Genomic DNA, 20,478 nt, shown 5'->3' with positions numbered 1-20,478 from the left:
GTGTCTTCAGGGACCTTTCTATATTAGTGCATATAATTCTGTCATTTTCTTTTTAACGACTGCATTGTACTCCATAATATATATGTTTATTTAACCACTTCCATATTAATTAATATTTAATTCTCATTTTTCACTGTTACAATTCTTGTAGTTAAGTCTTTATGCAGATATCCTTGTGCATATATGTGACTCCCTCTTCAGGATTGATATTCAGAAATGCAAATACTGGGTCTCAGAGTAGGCACAAAGTCCCCTCTATTCTGAAAACAAGCTATGGCTGAATTACTGCTAACTCAATTTCTGCAATTCATAGTCATGTTAACTGGGCAGGGGATGAGTCTTTTGACTGTCTGTAGTATATTAGGAACTGGGAGCCTTTTAGAGAAATTTCTCCTTCATCTTTATCCCATACTGTGTGGAAAATACATTGTGTTTTGAGGGAAAACGAAGTCAAAACAGTCTCCTCCCACCCCCTTCCAAGTGTTTGAAATTAGTGAGTTTAGGGTCTCCAAGCAACCTCTGCTTGGCTCTATGATGGCAGTTACCACAGTACTGTAATTGTTGGTACTTATCTGTTTGTACCCACCTCCTAAACTTTGGGCTTTCTAAAGGGTAAAGATTATGTTTATGTTTTTTTATCCCTAGAACATTATCATGATACCTAGCACATAATTTTGTTTTGTTGAACAAATTAATGAACTCAGTTCAACATTAGCATTTGTTGAGTACTTCATACATATAAAGATTACTGAGAACTGATGGAAACGAAGTTCTACCTTCAAGGAATTTAGACTCATGGGAGAGATAGATGCTGAAAACCTCTAGGAATCAAGGCATTAGTGACACAGGTGATTTAAGTTCAAAGAACTGTGGAACTTCCCAGGAGGACTAATTAAGGCTGACTGAAGAAGTTTTCACAAAGGAAATAGCATTTGAGGTGAGCCTGATAGGACAAGTTGGTGATTTTTTTATGATTTATCATTTATGTGATTAAGAATAGGTGGCTTTAAGCAGTGCTTTGGAAACCATTTTGTCACCTCATAGATAGATGTCATGTAGCCTTAGTACTACAAAAAGGCTAAAGGTAGAGTGTTATACTTGGGTTCTAAAACTAGAGCCTCAGAACCTAGATCAAGCCAAAAAAGCTTTAGCTCTTGGTATACCTGTGGAGGAAGAAGTTGTTTCCATATATAAAATGTCAATTCTGATGTCTTAGCATGCTATTTCTCTTCTTTTCAAATAAAACAAAAACTTCTCTTGACATATCCCCCTACCTTGACCAGCAGCCACCCCATTTCCTTGATCTGCTTTGCTGAAAAACTTCTTAAGTGATCTTTCTGTCTCCAGTTCTCCCATACTGTCTTAAACCCACTTCTAGGAACAGCATACAGAACCCAGAAATGGACCCACAAATATTTGGCCAACATCTATCTTCAACAAAGCAGGCAAGAATATCCAATGGAAAAAAAAGACAGTCTGTTCAGTAAATGGTCCTGGGAGAACTGGATAGCAACATGCAGAAGAATGAAATTGGGCCACTTTCTTACACCATACACAAAAATAAATTCAAAATGGATGAAAGACCTAAAATATGAGACAGGAAACCATCAAAATCCTACAGAAGAAAACAGGCAGCAACCTCTTTGACCTCAGCCATAGCAACTTCTTGCTAGATATGTCTCCAGAGGCAAGGGAAATAAAAGCAAAAATGAACTATTGGGACCTCATCAAGATAAAAAGCTTCTGCACAGGGGTGCCTGGGTAGCCCAGTTGATTAAGTATCTGGCTCTTCGTTTTGGCTCAGGTCATGATCTCATGGTTTGTGAATTTGAGCCCCGCATCAGGCTTGTGTTGACAGTGTGAAGCCTGCTTGGATTCTCTCTCTCCCAATCTCTCTGCCCATCTCTCTCTCTCTCTCTCTCTCTCTCTCTCTCTCTCTCTCTCTGTCTCAAAATAGATAAATAAACTTAAAAACAAAAAAACTTCTGTACAGCAAAGGAAATAATCAACAAAACTAAAAGGCAACTGACAGAATGGGAGAAGATATTTGCAAATGACATATCAGATAAAGAACTTCTCAGACTCAACACCCAAAAAACAAATAATCCAGTGTAGAAATGGGCAGAAGACATGAATAGACACTTTTCCAAAGAAAGCATCCAGATGGCTAACAGACACATGAAAATATGTTCAACATCACTCATCATCAGAGAAATACAAATCAAAACCATGACGAGGTACCACCTCACACCTGTCAGAATGGCTAACATTAACAACTCAGGAAACAACAGATGTTGGCGAGGATGCAGAGAAAGGGGAATACTATTTGCCCTGTTGGTGGGAATGCAAACTGGTGTAGCCACTCTGGAAAACAGTATGGAGGTTCCTCAAAAAATTAAAAATAGAATTACCCTATGACCCAGCAATTGTCCTATAGGTATTTATTCAAAGGATACAAAAATGCTGATTTGAAGGGGCACATGCACCCCAATGTTTACAACAGTGCTATAAATAATAGCCACATTATGGCCATATGGCCATCGACTGATGAATGGATAAAGAGGTGGTACAATGGAATATTACTTGGCAGTCAAAAGAATGAAATCTTGGGGCTCCTGGGTGGCTTGTTTGGTTGAGCATCTTTCTCTGCCCCTCCCCTGCTCATAGTATCTCTCTCAAAAGTGAATAAATCGTTTTAAAAAAAGAATGAAATCTTGCCATTTGCAATAACGTGGATAGAAGTAGAGTGTATTATGCTAAGTGATGTGAATCAGAGAAAGACAAATACATGATTTCACTCATATGTGGAATTTAACAAACAACAGTTGAACATAAGGGAAGGGAAGGAAAAATAAGATAAAAACAGAGAAGGAGACAAATCATAAGAGACTCTTAAGAGAACAAAATACGGGTTGCTGGAGGGAAGGTGGGTGGGGGGATGGGCTAAATGGGTGATGGGCGTTAAGGAAAGCATTTTGTGGGATGAGCACTGGGTGTTGTATGTAAGTGATGAATTGCTGGCTTCTTCTCCTGAAACCAATACTACACTGTATGTTAACTGACTTTGAATTTAAATAAATTAACTTAAAAAACAACAACAACACTTCTGTCATGCTCTTACCCCTACCAGTCCATCAAAACCGTTCTTGTCAGAGTCAACAGTGTCCTCATTGTTACTCAATCTAATGGTCAGTTATTAGTTTTCTTCCAATGTGACATTAAATATGCTCCCAGTGCATAATTTCTAATGGTTGGTTATGCAAGTACTTTGAAAAGTATAAAACACCATACAATATACTATGATAGTATCATTATTCCTTCTTTAAGAACCTGAAAATTTGTTTTTAAAGATTTTGATTTCTTTTCTTTTTTTTTTTTTTTTTCCCTATAGGGGACATGGTCTCAAAGTACAGAGAACCTTTGATCCACACATTCCTGAGGGGGGCAAGAGATCCAGATAGTGCTCACAGGGCCAGCAGCTTATCTAACCTTGGAGAACTGTGCCAGAGGCTGGACTTTCTGCTGGGCTCTGTGGTTCATGAGGTACTGCATGTTGATTATTTTTCTAATGCTTGTTTTTACTTGGACCTGTGATATAGCTTGGGGTTGAGAGTCAGATCTCTGGTTTTTTTTTCCAGATCAGATAAATCATTGAACCTGCCTCAGCCTCACTAGTCTTATATGTATATTGGAAGTTAGATTCATAAGCATTTTTTATGGCAAGTGACACCAAGTCACCTTAACTTACCTTATGTATTAAAAGAGGATTGAGGGGCACCTGGGTGGGTCAGTCACTTAAGCATCCAACTCTTGGTCTCTGCTCAGGTCATGATCTCATGGTTTGTGGGTTCGGACCCCACATCGGGCTCCTCACTAACTGCTTGGGATTCTCTCTCTCTCTCTCTCTCTCTCTCTCTCTCTCTCTCTCTCTTTTCCTCTCTGCCCCTCCCACATGCACGCTTTCTCTCTCTCTCTTAAAATAAATAAACTTAAAAATAAGAGAAGTGGGGCGCCTGGGTGGCGCAGTCGGTTAAGCGTCCGACTTCAGCCAGGTCACGATCTCGCGGTCCGTGAGTTCGAGCCCCGCGTCAGGCTCTGGGCTGATGGCTCAGAGCCTGGAGCCTGTTTCCGATTCTGTGTCTCCCTCTCTCTCTGCCCCTCCCCCGTTCATGCTCTGTCTCTCTCTGTCCCAAAAATAAATAAATGTTGAAAAAAAAAAAAATAAGAGAAGTAAATGTTACTTAAAAAAAGAAAAAAGGCGTCTGGGTGGCTCAGTTGGTTAAGTGTCCAACTTCAGCTCAGGTCATGGTCTCATGGCTTGTGGGTTCAATCCAGCACAGGTTCTGTGCTGTCAGCTCAGAGCCTGGATGGAGCCTGCTTCGGATTCTGTGTCTTCTTCTCTCTCTGCCCCTCCCCCACTAACACTCTGTCTCTCTCTCTCAAAAATAAACATCTCTACCCTAGGTCTCTGGGCCATCTGTGAGCTCATCTCTGTTCACAGAAAATTCCCAGGCATAGATTCTAATTGGTCCTCTTTGGTCAGAGGTGCCCTGTATTCAGGGGGACGAGGTTATTTACCAGAAAGACTAATTAAGTTCCATGTTTTGTTTACCATGTTACACCTAGTACATGGTACATAGTAGGTCGAGGATGACTGGGCAGCCATATAGGATGTTGGCACTGCACGCTCTTCCTGGTTTCAGAGTTTCTGAGTTAATGAAATGTGCGTCCTGTTGTTGTCCTCTATGAACATCTTCCTCTAGCCCCTTACATTTTATCTTTGCCCTCACATTTATTTAGTCATCGGTATATTAACATATATCTTGACTTCCTGCTGTGTGCTGGGCACTCTGCTATTAAAGATGATGCTGGATGGAAAAAGATTAGTTAATAAATAGCCAGGAGTCGTTTTATTACCAATGCACTTGACTATCTTAAATCTTTATTTGGAAGAAAATGACATGTAAATTATAAATATATAAATTTTTAAAAGTTTATATTACCTTTTTATTTATGAGAGACCATATCTCTCACATAGAGCACATAACTTCACTAGACCAAAAACTTACAAAACTGTAATACTGGCTTCTTTATTCAGACCATGTTGAACAACAAATCTTAAGAAGTTCCTAGGGAGAAGGAATTTTCTTTGATGTCGTGATTGTGTCTTATCGCTAAGCAGAAAAATACACTCATGGATGTACGCATACCCTTGAATTTATGGCATTTCCTGATTCCTGAGCTTTATAGGCTTTGTTTTATTCATAGTAAAGGCTACTCATGCCCTTAAATTCCAACTTAGGATTTTTTTTTCCAACTTAGGATTTTTAAGAAAGTTATGCATCAGTCACTTCCTCTCCTTTAACTCTTCCATGAGGGACACACCTCTCTGCCCATCTTTTTATATATTTTTTTCTTTTTTAAAAAAGTTTTTATTTGAATTCCAGTTAGTTAATATATAGTGTAATATTTGTTTCAGGTGTAGAATTTAGCAATTCAACACTTACATACAACACCTGGTGCTCATCACAAGTGCCCTCCTTAATAGTCCCCACTACCCATTTATGTGTCTTTTAAAAAACTTAGAAATAATGCTTCTTACCAACTTAACACCTTAGAGTGCTCTACCATATGTGAACCGTTAGATATCTGATCTTTGGTTGTTTTGGATGTCACTCATCCAAGGAGTGAATCTCTTGTCCTTTAGTATATGAACTTGTAACACAATAGAAGGCATTTGCGGGTCTATTTAATTATATTGTCTAAAGATTTCAGCCTTTTATAACTTCTCTGGGTCAAATATGGAAGCAGTTCCCACATTTTTTTCCTGTTTATTTGGTACCTTCATATGACTCAACCCAAACCAAGCCATAAGCTGTGATATGAACCAAACCCAAACATTATTATTTTTAATAACAGCTTTATTGAGATGGAAGTCACATACCATATAAATCACCCATTTAAAGGGTACAATTCAACTGCTTCTAATATATTTGCAGAATTGTGCAAGCATCACAAAATTTTTTAAAACATAGCTGTGAATGGAATGAAAACTTACCCTGGATCTCCAAGTGGATCAGCTTAGGTTTGACAGGATCCCATATACTTTCTAAAACCATTGGCCCCAAACAATACCTGAACATCATGGTCTTCTCTGAACCAAAAAACTGAGACCATGTTTCTTCTTGAGTCCCTAGACTCTTCTTCCCGTTTTCTCTCTTAAGGAAACTGTAGCATGCTGGCAGCATATGATTTTCCATCAGAGTGTTAGAGAAATTTCTTGGTTTGGTTGATTAGAAAAATTGAGCTCAAGCAGGTTTTTATAACATTCAAGAAGTATCATCTCTCTGGAGACCCACCTGACCTGTTGATAGAGAATGAAATTTCCAAGTGCACTTGGGGATGGGAATCAGTGAGGGCCTACCTCCTCCACCTACTTACCTGCGTTCATTCAAGCACACATGGCTTAGACTCTGAACTCAGTGTCTGACTTAGAAAATGGGATCAAAGGGGCGTCTGGCTGGCTCAGTCAGTCGAGCATGCAACTCTTGATCTCGGGGTCATGAGTTCAAGCCCCATGATGGGGATAGAGATTACTAAAAAAAGGGGGCAGGATTAAAATGCCTGCAATGAAGGATTGTTACAAGGATCTAGAGATAATGTGTATGTGGAAAATAAGAAAAAGCAGAGGATAAGGGTGGCCAGCATTGTAGTGTTGGGTGGAGGGGAGGTTGCAATGTTAAATAGGGTATTCAAGGTGAAGCTCATTGAGAAGGTGACATTTGAGAAATGATTTGGTGTTTTGTTTTGTTTTGTTTTGTTTTGTTTTTGTACTGAGATTTTTCTTTAAGGAGGATTTTGGTGACTTGAAGGAGGCCAATGATGACAGTGATCATCATGGCAGCAAGGAAATGAGAAGAACAGGGGTAACTAGCCTCCTTCCGATGTTACCTCTCGTACATTTACCAAACACCTGCAGTGTGCCAGGCCCTTTGTCAGGGGCCAAGGTTGCAAAACCCTACAAGATACCAACCTTGGCTTCTAGGCATAGGTAACCTAGTAGAAGACACAAACATCAATGGCCACAGTTGTAGTCCTTCGTGATAAGTGCTGGAGGAGCATATTTTAGGAGCCCCTCAGTCAGGTTTGAGTGTTGACAAAGAGGTGCTAGAGGAAGAGATGTTTGTACCTGAATCTTTAGAACAAGTAGAAATTGGGTAGCCCAAGAAGGCACTTCGGCAGAAAGAATAGCTGTGCAAAGGCAGTGTGGTGTGGGACAGCCTGTCCCTATTTGGAAAACTGTAGGAAGATCCTAAAGGCTGGAGTGAAGGAGTGGGGGTGGGAGGTTAGTTGGTGGCAGAACCGAGGCAAGAGAGGCAGGCAGGGTCTACATCATAAGGGGTCTTTTAGCTTTACAATTTCCTGGCTCACAGCAAGAATCTCGGATTGCTTATTAAACCTTCAGAAATGAAGTGTAAATAGGTAGTAGGCTGTTCACTTACCATGAGTGCTAACACAAAAGAGAGCTTTTAAATTCCATGTGAGGAGCTGCTGCTGTGGGGGTACCTGCCTGGCCAGCCCCTTGTCCAGTGACCCTGCCCTACTTCTCGAGATCTGGACTTCCTGCAACATCAGTCCCAGGTGTGTTTATGATCACTAACAAATTGTGAGCATGACAAGGGCGGAGCCCATCTTTATTTACCTTTGCATACCCCCTAGCACCCATCACAATGCTTGGCATGCAGTGTTTCTTGATAAATATTGAATGAAGAAGAAGGTAAGGCTTATTTGGGAAGACTGGTTCCTACATGCTTTAAGAATAGTAATAATTTTTTCTCTCTTCCTTTCTCTTGAAATAAAGAATTGTTTTTGCTTGTTTTTTAATCTTAAAAAAAAAAAAGGTTGCCTAGGTGGCTCAGTCAGTTAAGCATCCGACTTGGTTTCGGCTCAGGTCATGATCTCATGGCTCATGGGATCTGAACCGCATTGGGCTCTGCACTGATGGCTTGGAGCCTACTTGGGACTCTCTCTCTCCCCTTCTCTCTCCTTCTCTCTCAAAGTAAATAAAATTTTTTAATGTTTATTTATTTATTTTGAGAGAGGGAGAAAGAGCATGAGAGTGGAGGAGGGACAGAGAGAAACTGAGAGGGAGAATCCCAAGCAGGCTCTGCGCTGTCAACACAAAGCCTGATGCAGGGCCCTATCCCACAAACCGTGAGAGTATCATGATCTGAGCCAAAATCAAGAGTTGGACACTCAACTGACTGAGCCACCCAGGTACCCCAAAATAAATAATTTTTTTAAAATCTTAAAAATAGTAATAATAGCAAGCACTTAATACTTTTCTGAGTACCTTACATGTATCAACTGATCCAGTACTCACAAAGGAAACTGAGGCACAGAGAAATAAGTTGCCAAGGTCATGCAGATAGGAAGTGCAGGGCTGGGATTTGAATGTAGGCGGGCAATTCCAGAATCCATGCTCTTAACCAAACTGTATGTTGTCTCCCAATAAATGTTTTCAGTTCACCTATAAGATTTCTTTTGTGCCAAAAAAAAAAAAAAAAAAAGATTGCGTTTGTGCTTAAAAAGGAAGAGAATTGCCATACAAGTAGAGCTACTGACAGGAAGCGTCATGTAGCTCCATCTTAATAGCACTTGCTTTTGGCAGTGAAACTTCAGAAGGCAATATATTCCCTCTGATTTGAAAAACCAGGTGTTTCCATCCCACATAATTTGTCTCTTCTTTTTAGATGATCCTTCTCATGTAGCATCCCACGCTTGCCATGTCATCAGTGCCAAACCAGCTGCCTTGGGTGGACTACAAGTTTGAACATGATTGGACACCTGACAGCCTTAGTGTTTTGGCCATTGAGCCCTCCTATAGTTAGACCGCTCTTGTCCATTCTCATGGAGAAAGTGGGATAGTGGACATGGGTCTGAAGTAGTTCTTCATTTATTTGTTGATACCTTCCACAGATGTTCATTGAGCACTTACTCTGTGCCATTTATAGGAATTGCAACCAAGCTGTGTGCTAGATGGTGGGGATTCAGCTGTGAACACAACAAAGTTCCTTTCCTCATGTGGCTGATGTTCTAGAAAGGAGGGGTGGGTAATGAATAAGTAAGGAAGTAAACAAATATATACTGTGTCAGATGGAGTAAGTGCTAAGGAAATGAATCTAGTAAGGGAAGGGGCACAAAGGGAACTTGTTGTTGTATGTGAACTTGGATGAACAGGAAAAGATTCACTGATGAGTAACATTTGAGATAAGACCTGAAGGAAGCAAGGGGCTGATCCAGACAGATACCTGGGGAGAAAGCATTCTAGGTGCAGGGAGCAGCAAGTACAAAGGCCCTGAGGCAGGTGCATGCTTGACATGCTACTGAACAGCAAGGCCAATGCGTCAGAGAGGTGATGGCAGTCTTGATGGGGCCTCATAAGGAGTTTGGCTTTTACTTTGAGTGAGTTGGGAAACCAAAGCAGAAGAATGAAATGATCTTTTTTTTTTTTTTTTATTTTTTTTTTAACGTTTATTTATTTTTGAGACAGAGAGAGACAGAGCATGAATGGGGGAGGGTCAGAGAGAGAGGGAGACACAGAATCCAAAACAGGCTCCAGGCTCTGAGCGGTCAGCACAGAGCCTGACGCAGGGCTTGAACTCACGGACTGCGAGATCATGACCTGAGCTGAAGTCAGACGCTTAACCGACTGAGCCACCCAGGCGCCCCAAGAATGAAATGATATTATTTTTTTAGTTACCGTGTCATTCTCTGTGACAGTTTAAGTGTCCCATGAAAGCTCTTAAGTCTTTTGTAGTATGTTCTGGTGGAGAAGGAACTTTGAGGAAACTGGCCTTTGGTTGCAAACTGAAGGAATTCTCCTCTGTGAGCATTTGCCATGTTCCAGGTATGCTGGAGCACACAGATGAAGCACACAGTCTCTTCCCCCAAGGAAATCTCTGTAGAATGTGAAACACAGAAGAATAAATAGACACTGGACTAGAGTGATATGATAGAATAAGCACAAGGTGCTGAGGGAACCACAGCTGGGACCCTCAGTTAGACTTATCAGGGCAGCAAGAAGATTGCATTGATCAAGTGTCAGGCAGGCAGAGAAAGAGGATATGTGTAATCTGTTTTGGTACGAAATTAAACAAACTAACCACCATGGTCTCTTCTAACATGACCTGACCTGGGGGGTCGTAGCTGTAGCTGTTGGGCATCTGCAGAAAGCTGTACTACCTGTTGGATGGTCCAGATTTGGGCACTGTCTATTCTTGATGGCATTTGCTGGTAGGAAAGGAATATAAAGGATAGGATCAACGCCTTCAGTTCCTGTGCTGGAAATTCAGGTTTTTCCTCTCTGTTGATGTCAAGATTTAACTTGTTTGGAAAGCATTGTTATTTTTCCCTAATTCTCCTTGTTCTTGTCAAGAGCTGTGGTGCTTGAAACCAAATCTTGATAGGCATTTTCATCTTCATCGCTCTCTCTGGAAAGTAAACATGATGGAAGGGAACCACAGTGAGAGGCCTATCCTCAGTACAGTAAGTAAGATGTGCCCTAGGTGAGAAGTCCATAGGGAAATCCACTTTTAATGTGGTGCCCAGAATTCCATAAACCTGAGCTTTGAGGTCTGATGCAAAGCTATCACCTCTGATCCCACTGAATGATCCGGGTTGATTACCAGTTTCACCATGATTGACGCAGTTCCCTAAGTGCATGTTAAAGCTGCATAGGCCCCTGAGATGAGGACTGGAGTGCACGTTCTGGGAGAACCTCCAGAAGCTAACAGACCCAGCATGGTTCCGTGAGCAGGTTATGTGAGCAAGCTGAGCACGTATGAATTGGAGACTGTACTGCCTTTGTTCTTAAGGTTTCTTAGTTGATGAAATAGAAGGGCAGATGGTCTAGTTTCACATAAGTAAGCAGACCAACTGAAATTTTAACAAAGAAATGGTTAGAAAAGGGATGAAAATGCAGTTGGAAAATTGAAGTCCTGCTTTCTTGACACATACCTCAACTCTGGTACCTTCTCTCCTGGAATTTTCCAAAGTTGGTTTTTGGTAATCTTGCCATTTGTATTGTCTTTATTTATGTAGTTCTGAGTATGCTTGTTGTGTGCCAGCTATTTGGGAAGTGATGTTTTTCCTTATTCCTGTTAGTTCCCGTCAAGTGTTAAATTGCTTAAACTGACTTATATAGTGTATGCAGAGGAATCATCATCTTCCTCTTTGCGTGGTTCTCAGAATGGCAGAATGGTGTACGTATTTTAGGCAGTGATGACAAGAAAGCCTTCCACAGTGTGGTTTACTAGACTAGATATGCTGACCCTGAAGGCAGGCAACATGAAGATCACATAGGATGGATTTCATCCTCTGGGAGGACTTAGGAACACAACAGAACAGAATAGAAACATGACACCAATTCATAAATTAGTAAAGACCTTACAGCATCTATCTATTTGCCAAGCCTTTTAGAGGTGAAAGTCAATGGTAAGTGTGTCCTTGGGGTTGAAGGTGAGAGAGACTAGGTATGAGAGTGACTTGTTCCGATGGGTAGATGGAAGAGAGTGGCTATGCATCCTCCCTGCTTCTAGGGTTTGACTAGGGGTCTGCGTCAGTGGCCTGTAGGAGAGCAACATTACAAGTTCGTTATGGGAGCGTGACCTGAACAGAAGGCTGTTCTTGTCTCCAGATGATATCTGCAAGACCATATTAAAATTCTGATGCTTTAAAAACATTTTGCATTGGGCACCTGGGTGGCTCAGTTGGTTAAGCATCCGACTTCGGCTCAGGCCATGACCTTGCGGTCTGTGGGTTCAAGCCTCGCGTCAGGCTCTGTGCTGACAGCTCAGATCCTGGAGCCTGCTTCAGATTCTGTGTCTCCCTCTCTGTCTCTCTCTCTGCACCACCCCCGCTCAAACTCTGTCTCTCTCATTCAAAAATAAATAAACTCGGGGCGCCTGGGTGGCGCAGTCGGTTAAGCGTCCGACTTCAGCCAGGTCACGATCTCACGGTCCGTGAGTTCGAGCCCCGCGTCGGGCTCTGGGCTGATGGCTCAGAGCCTGGAGCCTGTTTCCGATTCTGTGTCTCCCTCTCTCTCTGCCCCTCCCCCGTTCATGCTCTGTCTCTCTCTGTCCCAAAAATAAATAAACGTTGAAAAAATAAATAAATAAATAAATAAATAAATAAACAAACTTAAAAAAAAAAACATTTTGCGTAATTGACCATCATATGTTTCATAGGATTTAGTCTTTGTGACAGAGGTGTTGAGGAAGGTTTGTGAACACCCTTCCTTTCATGGGCCACTTCCTGATCATCCTGGATGGCTGATTGCAGATGGACTGGGTCCTGTTCGGTGCATAAATAATAGTCTGTAGCAAGCAGGAGGCCATTCCAACTGATCTCACCAAAGCTTGTAATAACCAGCTATTCTCTCAGCCATGCCTTCAAAGTGGCACAAGGATTACAGCACTGGCCTTGCGGGGCAAGCCCTTTTCCAGGCAGGAATCTTCTGCCTCTGCTGATTGTGGGATTAACACCCGACAGCCAGAGCTGGACTCACTGAGAGCTGAGGCACGGCATGCTCAGCATAGTGTGGGAGACAGCGGTGGCAAAGCTGGATACCAGCAGGGCTCTAGGCCAAGAAGCCTTGATCCACCAAACCTGGAAACCTGGGCCCCAAACTCAACCCAGAGAGAGGCAGGCAAAAGGCTCGGGAGCATCTGCACATTATGCGGCCCCAGGCTGGTTTTTGTCCTTTAGTTACTAGACTGAATAAGCTAAATCTCCTTGTGTCAGGAAGGACTCAGACCTAGCTCTAACTTGTCTCTCTGATTTCAGCTCTTACCTTGTAAATACTAAGGGTGCAAGTGGAGGTAGCTATTATATTGTTACCTGTTTGGAGGTCACCCAAGGAATTCCTCCTAAGACTGAATTGCTTCTACCGTTAATGCCACAGGCATGGAAGCCACTGATGGCCTTGGGTCAGGGTGTCCCAGGTCAAAAGCAGAAACAGCTTGCTGGATCTTACCGAAAAACAGCCCCCAAATTGTTGAGCTTTCCTGGGATTTCCCTTCACTCGCAACATGCAAGTTTGTCTAATAGAGGTACAACTTGATTAAGTGCCAGTACATCACAGATGCAATTATATTTAAGAACAAGCTACTTCTTCTAATCTCTCTGCCATCGCTGATTAATTAGACACTTTGAACTATGCCCAACTGTTTGAAAGCTGTGAAAAATACAACCTGCATAGTTAAAATTTCTGCACAAGCCTATTTCCTCGTTTGTGCCCGTATTCTTTTTTTTAAAACCTTTTTAAAAACCATTCTTTAAACATAATATGTATTTATACATGTTTCCAAACACACAATCTGGCTATTTTTTTTTATCATGGTTAGAAATCCTTCCATGGTTGGCCAAGAAATACACTCACACCGTAAATGAAATAACAAAATACGTGAGAAGCCAATTGAATAATTGAGACTTACCTTCAGATTATTGTTCCGTTGGTCACACTTTCAAAATTTTCGTTTTCAATTTTTAAATTTTGCATGAATGCCTCAGGAAGATTTTTTTGCCATTGTTTTTAGGAGTATCTCTTTACTGAGGTTTTAAAATATTTTTGTTCTTAACCAGGAGTGGGATGGGGGCAGGGTGGTAACAGGGTCTAGAAACATTCTTATTTTACGACATATAATTATTAGCTATATATCTGGCACATGCTGTGCTAGTAATTTCTAGTCTTTTCTGTTATAGAGCTGTCTTTTAAAGTAAATGAGCACTGAAAGACCTATTATACACATGAAGAAACCCAGGGAGACTCTGAAATTGGCCCCGGGTGACTCACATGGTGGGGTATGCTAGATTGCAGGACCAGGACACCTGGACATGTGGAAGTAGATCAGTTAGAATATTTATGTATTTTTCTATCCCTGGGCTGTAACTTTCATCAACGGCGCATTCATATTCATGCTGGGCCTTGAACTCCAAAGCCTGCTTAGCTAAATCCCCATGGTCCTCACTCCCTAGAAAGCCACTATGGTTTGGACCATCTTTCCTTCCTTTGATTTAGCATTCCCAAAGGGGGACAAGTAACATTTCTTCCTACTTTTGAGGAAATACTTGAATTTGACCATACCTTTGTTTTATACACATATCCCTGCTGACTCCCTAATCTTCTTCCTGAATTCCAAACCGGATTTTGCCCTTTTCCGGAAAAGCCAGACTAAATCAAGATCTCCACCACTAGATCTGTCTCTCTTTATGGAGAATGAGGTAACTATCCACCCCTCTCTAAGCCAGATTGTTTGTGGTGGATGTGTAGAAAGTGGAACATAGTTGAAAAACTTTAGGTAATTGTGCAATCCTGAATTTTATTGACTTTTCGCCTCGCCCTCCTAGGTAACAGCTTGCCTGATTGCTGTGGCTAAAACAGACCATGAAGTTCAAGTGCGCAGAGCTGCCATCCACGTGATCGTGCTGCTGTTTCGGGGCCTCAGCCAGAAAGCTACTGAGGTAAGTCAGTTTCTCACCACATGCAGTTTCCGTACCTTTTTGGTTTTTTTCCTGCTCATCAATCTCACCACAGGAGACCTCAGACCTTATCCCCAGAATAAAATCAGCCGAGATTTTATTCTGTAGTAGGAAAGTTATATTGCTTGCATCTTTAATAGGAGTCCCTATTTCTTCTGAAATAGTAGGCAAACCACACCCTACTGCTGGAGGAGAACCAGAGCATAAGTCTGTGGATCGAGACTCTGAGTCCTGGTGTTCTTCTCAGAGGGGCAGACTCCAGGTGAGCGAACAGGAACACACTAAGCCTGCCTCTGGAGCCTGATCTTTAGTGACTGTCTCCCTGACTCCTTTCACTGTTCATACCAAATTACTAAAGGCTCTCATTTAAAAATGTTTCCTTTTTAGCTGTGAATTCAATCCACAAGATTTTAGTTGCTACATAAATTAAACATTTTTCCTTCTCCAAGTGGATTTGGTTGGATTTCTCCCTAGTGTGTGGCCAATACGGGAAGAAAGTATATATATCCATATGTGTGCTAAGAATGAGTGACCTCTAAATTAATTTGCCTCTTGATTTTAATGGAAACCCATTCCCAGATGAGTTTATGGAGAGAGTTTACATTAATAATTCACTTCCTGCCGTCCACAATGCTCACTGGTGGCTGGCACATCAGTATTTAATTGTCAGTGAAGCCATTAGAAGAGTGTTTGTTTTGTGAGACCCACAGGCTTTATTCATGATAGAATGTTGCCACATGAAGTTCTTGACACCATTTTTGTGCAAGCATGAACTCATCAGTTGTCCCCTAGTTATTATCTAGGGTCTTGATGGTGGTGGGGAACACAAAGATCATAACTCAATAATGCAGATTAATTAAATAAATTGCTATCGGCTACAAACTGCCCTTGATGAGAGTCTGCTGTACAAGCAGGAGTTAAGAAAGTATTTTTCACCCATCCTTAAGATCTACAAAACCCTTGACAAATACACCATTGATATGTAAGTTGTTAACAAGAGTGGAAACTGGGTGAGAAGTATACAGAAATTCTCTGTGCTGTCTGTAAGTCTAAAATTATTTCAAAATAAAATTGTAGTTTAAAATGTGAATTACAACACTATTGAAATAGGTCCATACAACTGTGTGAGTGGGCCGTGGCAACCAGCACATCTGGGTACTTACCACTACTCACTGCTTGTCTTGGCCGGCGCTGCCCTTGCGGGCTGTGTGCTGTGCCTGGCTGCCGCCTGGCCCTGCCATGCTGCGGGCGCTGTGGCACCGGGTGCTCCAAACTGCTGTGCCGGGCAGCAGGGGATAAGACGCAGCCATGGTGCACCGAGATCACCTCCACACAATGAAGGAGTGGTGGGTTCAGGTGGGGTGACTAGCTGTGCCCCTGTTTGTGGCCTATCTGTGTTTCCCGGCACTCCAGCTGTCTCCTGCTCTTCACTCGTGGAAGTCGTCAGGCAGATTTTTCACCTACGAGAGACTGCACATCTTCTACCAGGACTCTGTGGGTGTGGTTGGAAATCCTGAGATAGTTGTGCTTTTACCTAGGTTTCCAACTTCCAGCTGTGATTAGTACAAGATTTGGGAAGGTCTGACTGTGAGGTTTTAACGAGTGATTGCCCTGGGTTTCTTGGTCTTTGGTTGCAGTGACAAACAAGACCACATCACTGTTCCATATTTGAGCAGGCCAGCATCATAGAGGCGTTTTTGTGGCATCTGGGGCTCCAGAACCATAGGATCAACCTTTTGTCTCATGATTACAGAGGTATCGTTGCTCAGAAGGTGCTCTATAGGTTCGAGCAGAAATGATCTCGTCAGCTTACCGTGAGGAGTCTCTATCTGTCAAATGGAGGTATATTTCCTGAGATTCACCGTCCTCTCTTCCAAAAGCAGCTCAAGAATGGAGGCATGCTGGGGCGCCTGGGTGGCTCAGTTGGTTAAGCGTCCGACCTCGGCTCAGGTCACGATCTTGTGGTTTGTGGCTTCAAGCTCTGCGTCAGACTCTGTGCTGACAGCTCAGAGCCTGGAGCCTGCCTCAGATTCTATGTCTCCCTCTCTCTGCTTCTCCTATGCTCGCTCTCTATCTCTGTCTCTGTCTCTCTCTCTCTCTCTCTCTCTCAAAAATAAACATTAAAAAAATGTTTTTAAATGGAGGCATGCTGTCACCCATCCTCACACGATTGACGCAGATTTCTTTGTATTCTCTCGAGGTCTCACCCCAGTCTATGGGCCGTACATCAAATGCTCTGGGGGTGAGCTGTGGGACATGTGGGCAGAGATACGCAACAATGACGAGAACTTAGTTATCGATAGTCTCTTGCGGTACATCATCCAGAGAAAGAAGTTTAGAACATGCTGGGTGGGAGCTCTTGCTTCTGTGACTATTCCCACTCATTTTATCGGTGGGCCATAGGATCCCACTAACCTCTATGCAGAGTTTTTGGAGCTGTGCAGGAAAACATTCCCATGGTCCACAGTGTCAATTCTAGCCACTCTCCACAGCTGGAGGACTCCATGGACTTCTTGAATGCATATATGGGCTTTATCAATTCCACTCCTTCTGAGCTAGAAGGAGTATCTTCCCTGTGTTACCTCCTCCACTCCCTTATCTGTTGTGTATTCCATTTAGGAAAAAATGTACAAAAGAGATCCTGACCACCGAACACCATTCTCTCACAGAAGTCCACCTGACTCACATTGGTGATCAACATATAGTTAAAAGCCTAGAGAAGCTCGGGCTAAGGATGACCAAACAGTCACCCTCCCCCATCCTTCGAATATCTGAGCGAGTATATGACTTGCCATTGTCTTTGTGCTCTCAGGAAATTCTGGTGGGCACTACTGCTCACTGATACAGAGAGACAGTCTTAGAAGTCTTTTTTTTTAATTTTTTAAAAATGTTTTTATTTATTTTTGGGACAGAGAGAGACTGAGCATGAGCAGGGGAGGGGCAGAGAGAGGGGGAGACACACAGAATCTGAAGTGGGCCCCAGGCTCTGAGCTGTCAGCACAGAGCCCGACGCGGGGCTCGAACTCACGGAGTGTGAGATCGTAACCTGAGCTGAAGTTGGACGCTTAACCGACTGAGCCACCCAGGCGCCCCTTAAAAGTCTTCTTATTGGGGCGCCTGGGTGGCGCAGTCGGTTAAGCGTCCGACTTCAGCCAGGTCACGATCTCGTGGTCCGTGAGTTCGAGCCCCGCATCAGGCTCTGGGCTGATGGCTCGGAGCCTGGAGCCTGTTTCCGATTCTGTGTGTCCCTCTCTCTCTGCCCCTCCCCCGTTCATGCTCTGTCTCTCTCTGTCCCGAAAATAAATAAAGGTTGAAAAAAAAAATTTTTTTTAAAAAGTCTATTTATTTATTTATTTATTTATTTATTTTTAAATATATGAAATTTATTGTCAAATTGATTTCCATACAACACCCAGTGCTCATCCCAAAAGATGCCCTCTTCGATACCCATCACCCACCCTCCTCTCCCTCCTACCCCCCATCAGCCCTCAGTTTGTTCTCAGTTTTTAAGAGTCTCTTATGCTTTGTCTCTCTCCCACTCTAACCTCTCTTTTTTTTTTTTTTTCCTTCCCCTCCCCCATGGGTACCTGTTAAGTTTCTCAGGATCCACATAAGAGTGAAAACATATGGTATCTGTCTTTCTCTGTATGGGTTATTTCTTAAAAGTCTTTTTAATATTTCTATGGACTTTTATGAAATATTTAGAAATGCTAATTTCTGGCCCATCCTTGATTGGAATCCTTTGGTAAAAAATGAGGAGAGGGTGCGCCTCACCTGTACTTGAATGGCTGTAGGGGCACATGCTTTTTATTTATATTTTTATTTTTATTTTTATTTTTATTTGAGAGAGTGCAAGTTGGGGAGAGGGGCAGAGGGAGAGAGAAAGAATCTTAAGCAGGCTCCATGCTCCGTGTGGAGCCCAGTGCATGGCTCGATGCAGGTCTTGATCTCAAGACCCTGGGATCATGACCTGAGCCGAAACCAAGAGTCAGCTCAAGCAAAGGAGCCACCCAGGCGCCCCAGGGCACGTGCTTTTTAAAGTTCTTTAAGCAACACAGCTTAGTGAGAGTGAGTCTCCCTTGTCATAACTTTGGATTTCGTTTCATCAGCTACTTTTAATTATAGACATTTTGTTAAAATAGGTTTTGGTTTGAATAATGCAGTATTCTAAGTATACTTTAAGACTATGATTTGCCTGCATGTATTACATGTATTTTATAAGATACTAAACCAGAAGATACTCTGACAGAGTAGTGAACCTTATTACATAGGTTTAATTTCTGAATAAATTGAATTAAATCCAAACTATTTGCAGAATTTCCTGAAATCACAGGATATTAAGAACCACTAGCATCTGTGCCAGAGATTTACTGTTATTAGGCAATTCCAACAGCAAATAACAGCCTGATTCTTCATCCCTCAGTGCTCAGAAGCATGTCCCTCCTGAGCTGGAGGGGAGGGAATCGTTGTATTGTCTGAGTTACCTTGCTGAATGTACATGGATTCCTTTTATGACGATTGCTTGCCTTCTCATTGGTTGTCCCAGAGAGGCCTCCTCGTGGAGCTTAGTAATTCCTGTACTTTACAGACAGGAAAGTTCCAGAAACTTTAAGAACAACTACTGAAAGGCCTATGAGCAAATGGTGCTGAATTTTTTTTTTAAGCCACAGTTTCAATTGTTTTAGTCAAAACAGGATTAAGTGATTATTTTAAATTCTTTTTTTTTATTAACAACAGGTATAACAACTGAAACTGTTTATTTTCTATTAATAAAAATGGATTTTTACAAAAGTAGCAAGAAAGAAAACCTCTACAAGTGCATACACACCCTGAGTGAGTGAGGGAGAGAGAGAGAGAGAGAGAGAGAGACTGAGACTGTGTGTGTGTGTGTGTGTGTCTGGTCAGTAAAGTGAGAGAAGAAATAGAAAGCCTACCCAGATTTCTCAGATCTGTGTGTAGCCAATGAAAGCAACACTCCTGGTCTCACCGGTGCTAACATAATTTGTGGCTGTGGAAGATGATTGTCACCTTCAAAAACCCATGTGAATGGAAAACCTCTCTCCTGTTCTCTATTCTGCACTCACAGAAATTTATAAATTGTGCTCACCCAGCGACTAAAGGAAAGGAAATGGGATGAGATGAATGTATGATTCCTCTTCCTGGTGCATCCTTAAGACCAGGTGTGTTAAATCTTGTAATCGTGGGTGTGATTATAATCAGGGGCACTTTAATGAGAAACGGAGATAACCACAAAGCTTTCAATCTAGGACTTATCTTTTCTGCTGTTTGCCCCCAGGAACAGCTGAAATGAAAGTGCCACTTTGTTGATGAAGTTTTGTGTGTGTGTGTGTGTGTGTGTGTGTGTGTGTGTGTGTGTGTGTGTGTGTGTGCATGTTTCCCTTCTAATCACTATTTTTCAAGTTATAGAATGCCAAAGATAATTCCAGGGTTCAGTGAATTTTCTCTTGCTGCTAGATGTGCCTGCTAAAGACCTCTGTGGTTCTGGCAGCTCAGAAAGGAGGCAGGAAATCCAAGAAGAGGTGGATGTTCAGAAGATCAGAAGACAGACTGGGATCAGAGAGGGAAGACCTCACTACCCCTACTCAAGAGGTAGCTTTTACCTCTTTCTCATTCAAAAGTAGCCAGAACATGGGGGCCTGGGTGGCTCAGTTGGTTAAACATCCGACTTTGACTCCTGTCATGATTACATAGTTCATGAGTTCGAGCCCGGCATCGGGCTCTGTGCTGATAGCTCAGAGCCTGGAGCCTGCTTTGGATCCTGTGTCTCCCTCTCTCTCTGCCCCTTCCCGCTTGTGTTTCTCTCCTCTCTCTCTCTCTTCCTCAAAAGTGAATAAACGTTAAAAAAAAAAAAAAAAGTAGCCAGAATTCTGTGCAGTCAATATAATATCCACATTGGAGGGAGATATTACATACATT

At 42.3% G+C, this 20,478-nt stretch overlaps 1 protein-coding gene and 1 pseudogene across 4 annotated transcripts in view; both read left to right on the top strand.

The window, feature by feature from the left end:
- TANGO6 (transport and golgi organization 6 homolog) overlaps positions 1-20,478 on the top strand; it is a 192,695-nt gene that overhangs the window by 140,744 nt on the left and 31,473 nt on the right. For 3 of the 4 annotated variants that reach the window (XM_086689063.1, XM_086689062.1, XM_086689061.1), the window contains 2 exons: positions 3,392-3,543; positions 14,410-14,523. In XM_086689063.1, the coding sequence (XP_086545189.1) occupies positions 3,392-3,543; positions 14,410-14,523 (266 nt within the window). The remainder of the gene's footprint in view (positions 1-3,391; positions 3,544-14,409; positions 14,524-20,478) is intronic. The other variant, XR_015244733.1, reaches the window with a different exon arrangement.
- Positions 14,534-17,637, top strand: LOC147573411 (mesoderm-specific transcript homolog protein pseudogene; annotated as a pseudogene).

The sequence above is a fragment of the Puma concolor genome, chromosome E2 (genome assembly GCF_028749965.1).
Source record: "Puma concolor isolate L17-30 chromosome E2, mPumCon1.1.hap2, whole genome shotgun sequence".
NCBI lineage: Eukaryota > Metazoa > Chordata > Mammalia > Carnivora > Felidae > Puma > Puma concolor.
The sequence above is the reverse complement of the archived record's forward strand: the minus strand, read 5'-3'. Positions and strand labels throughout refer to the sequence as shown.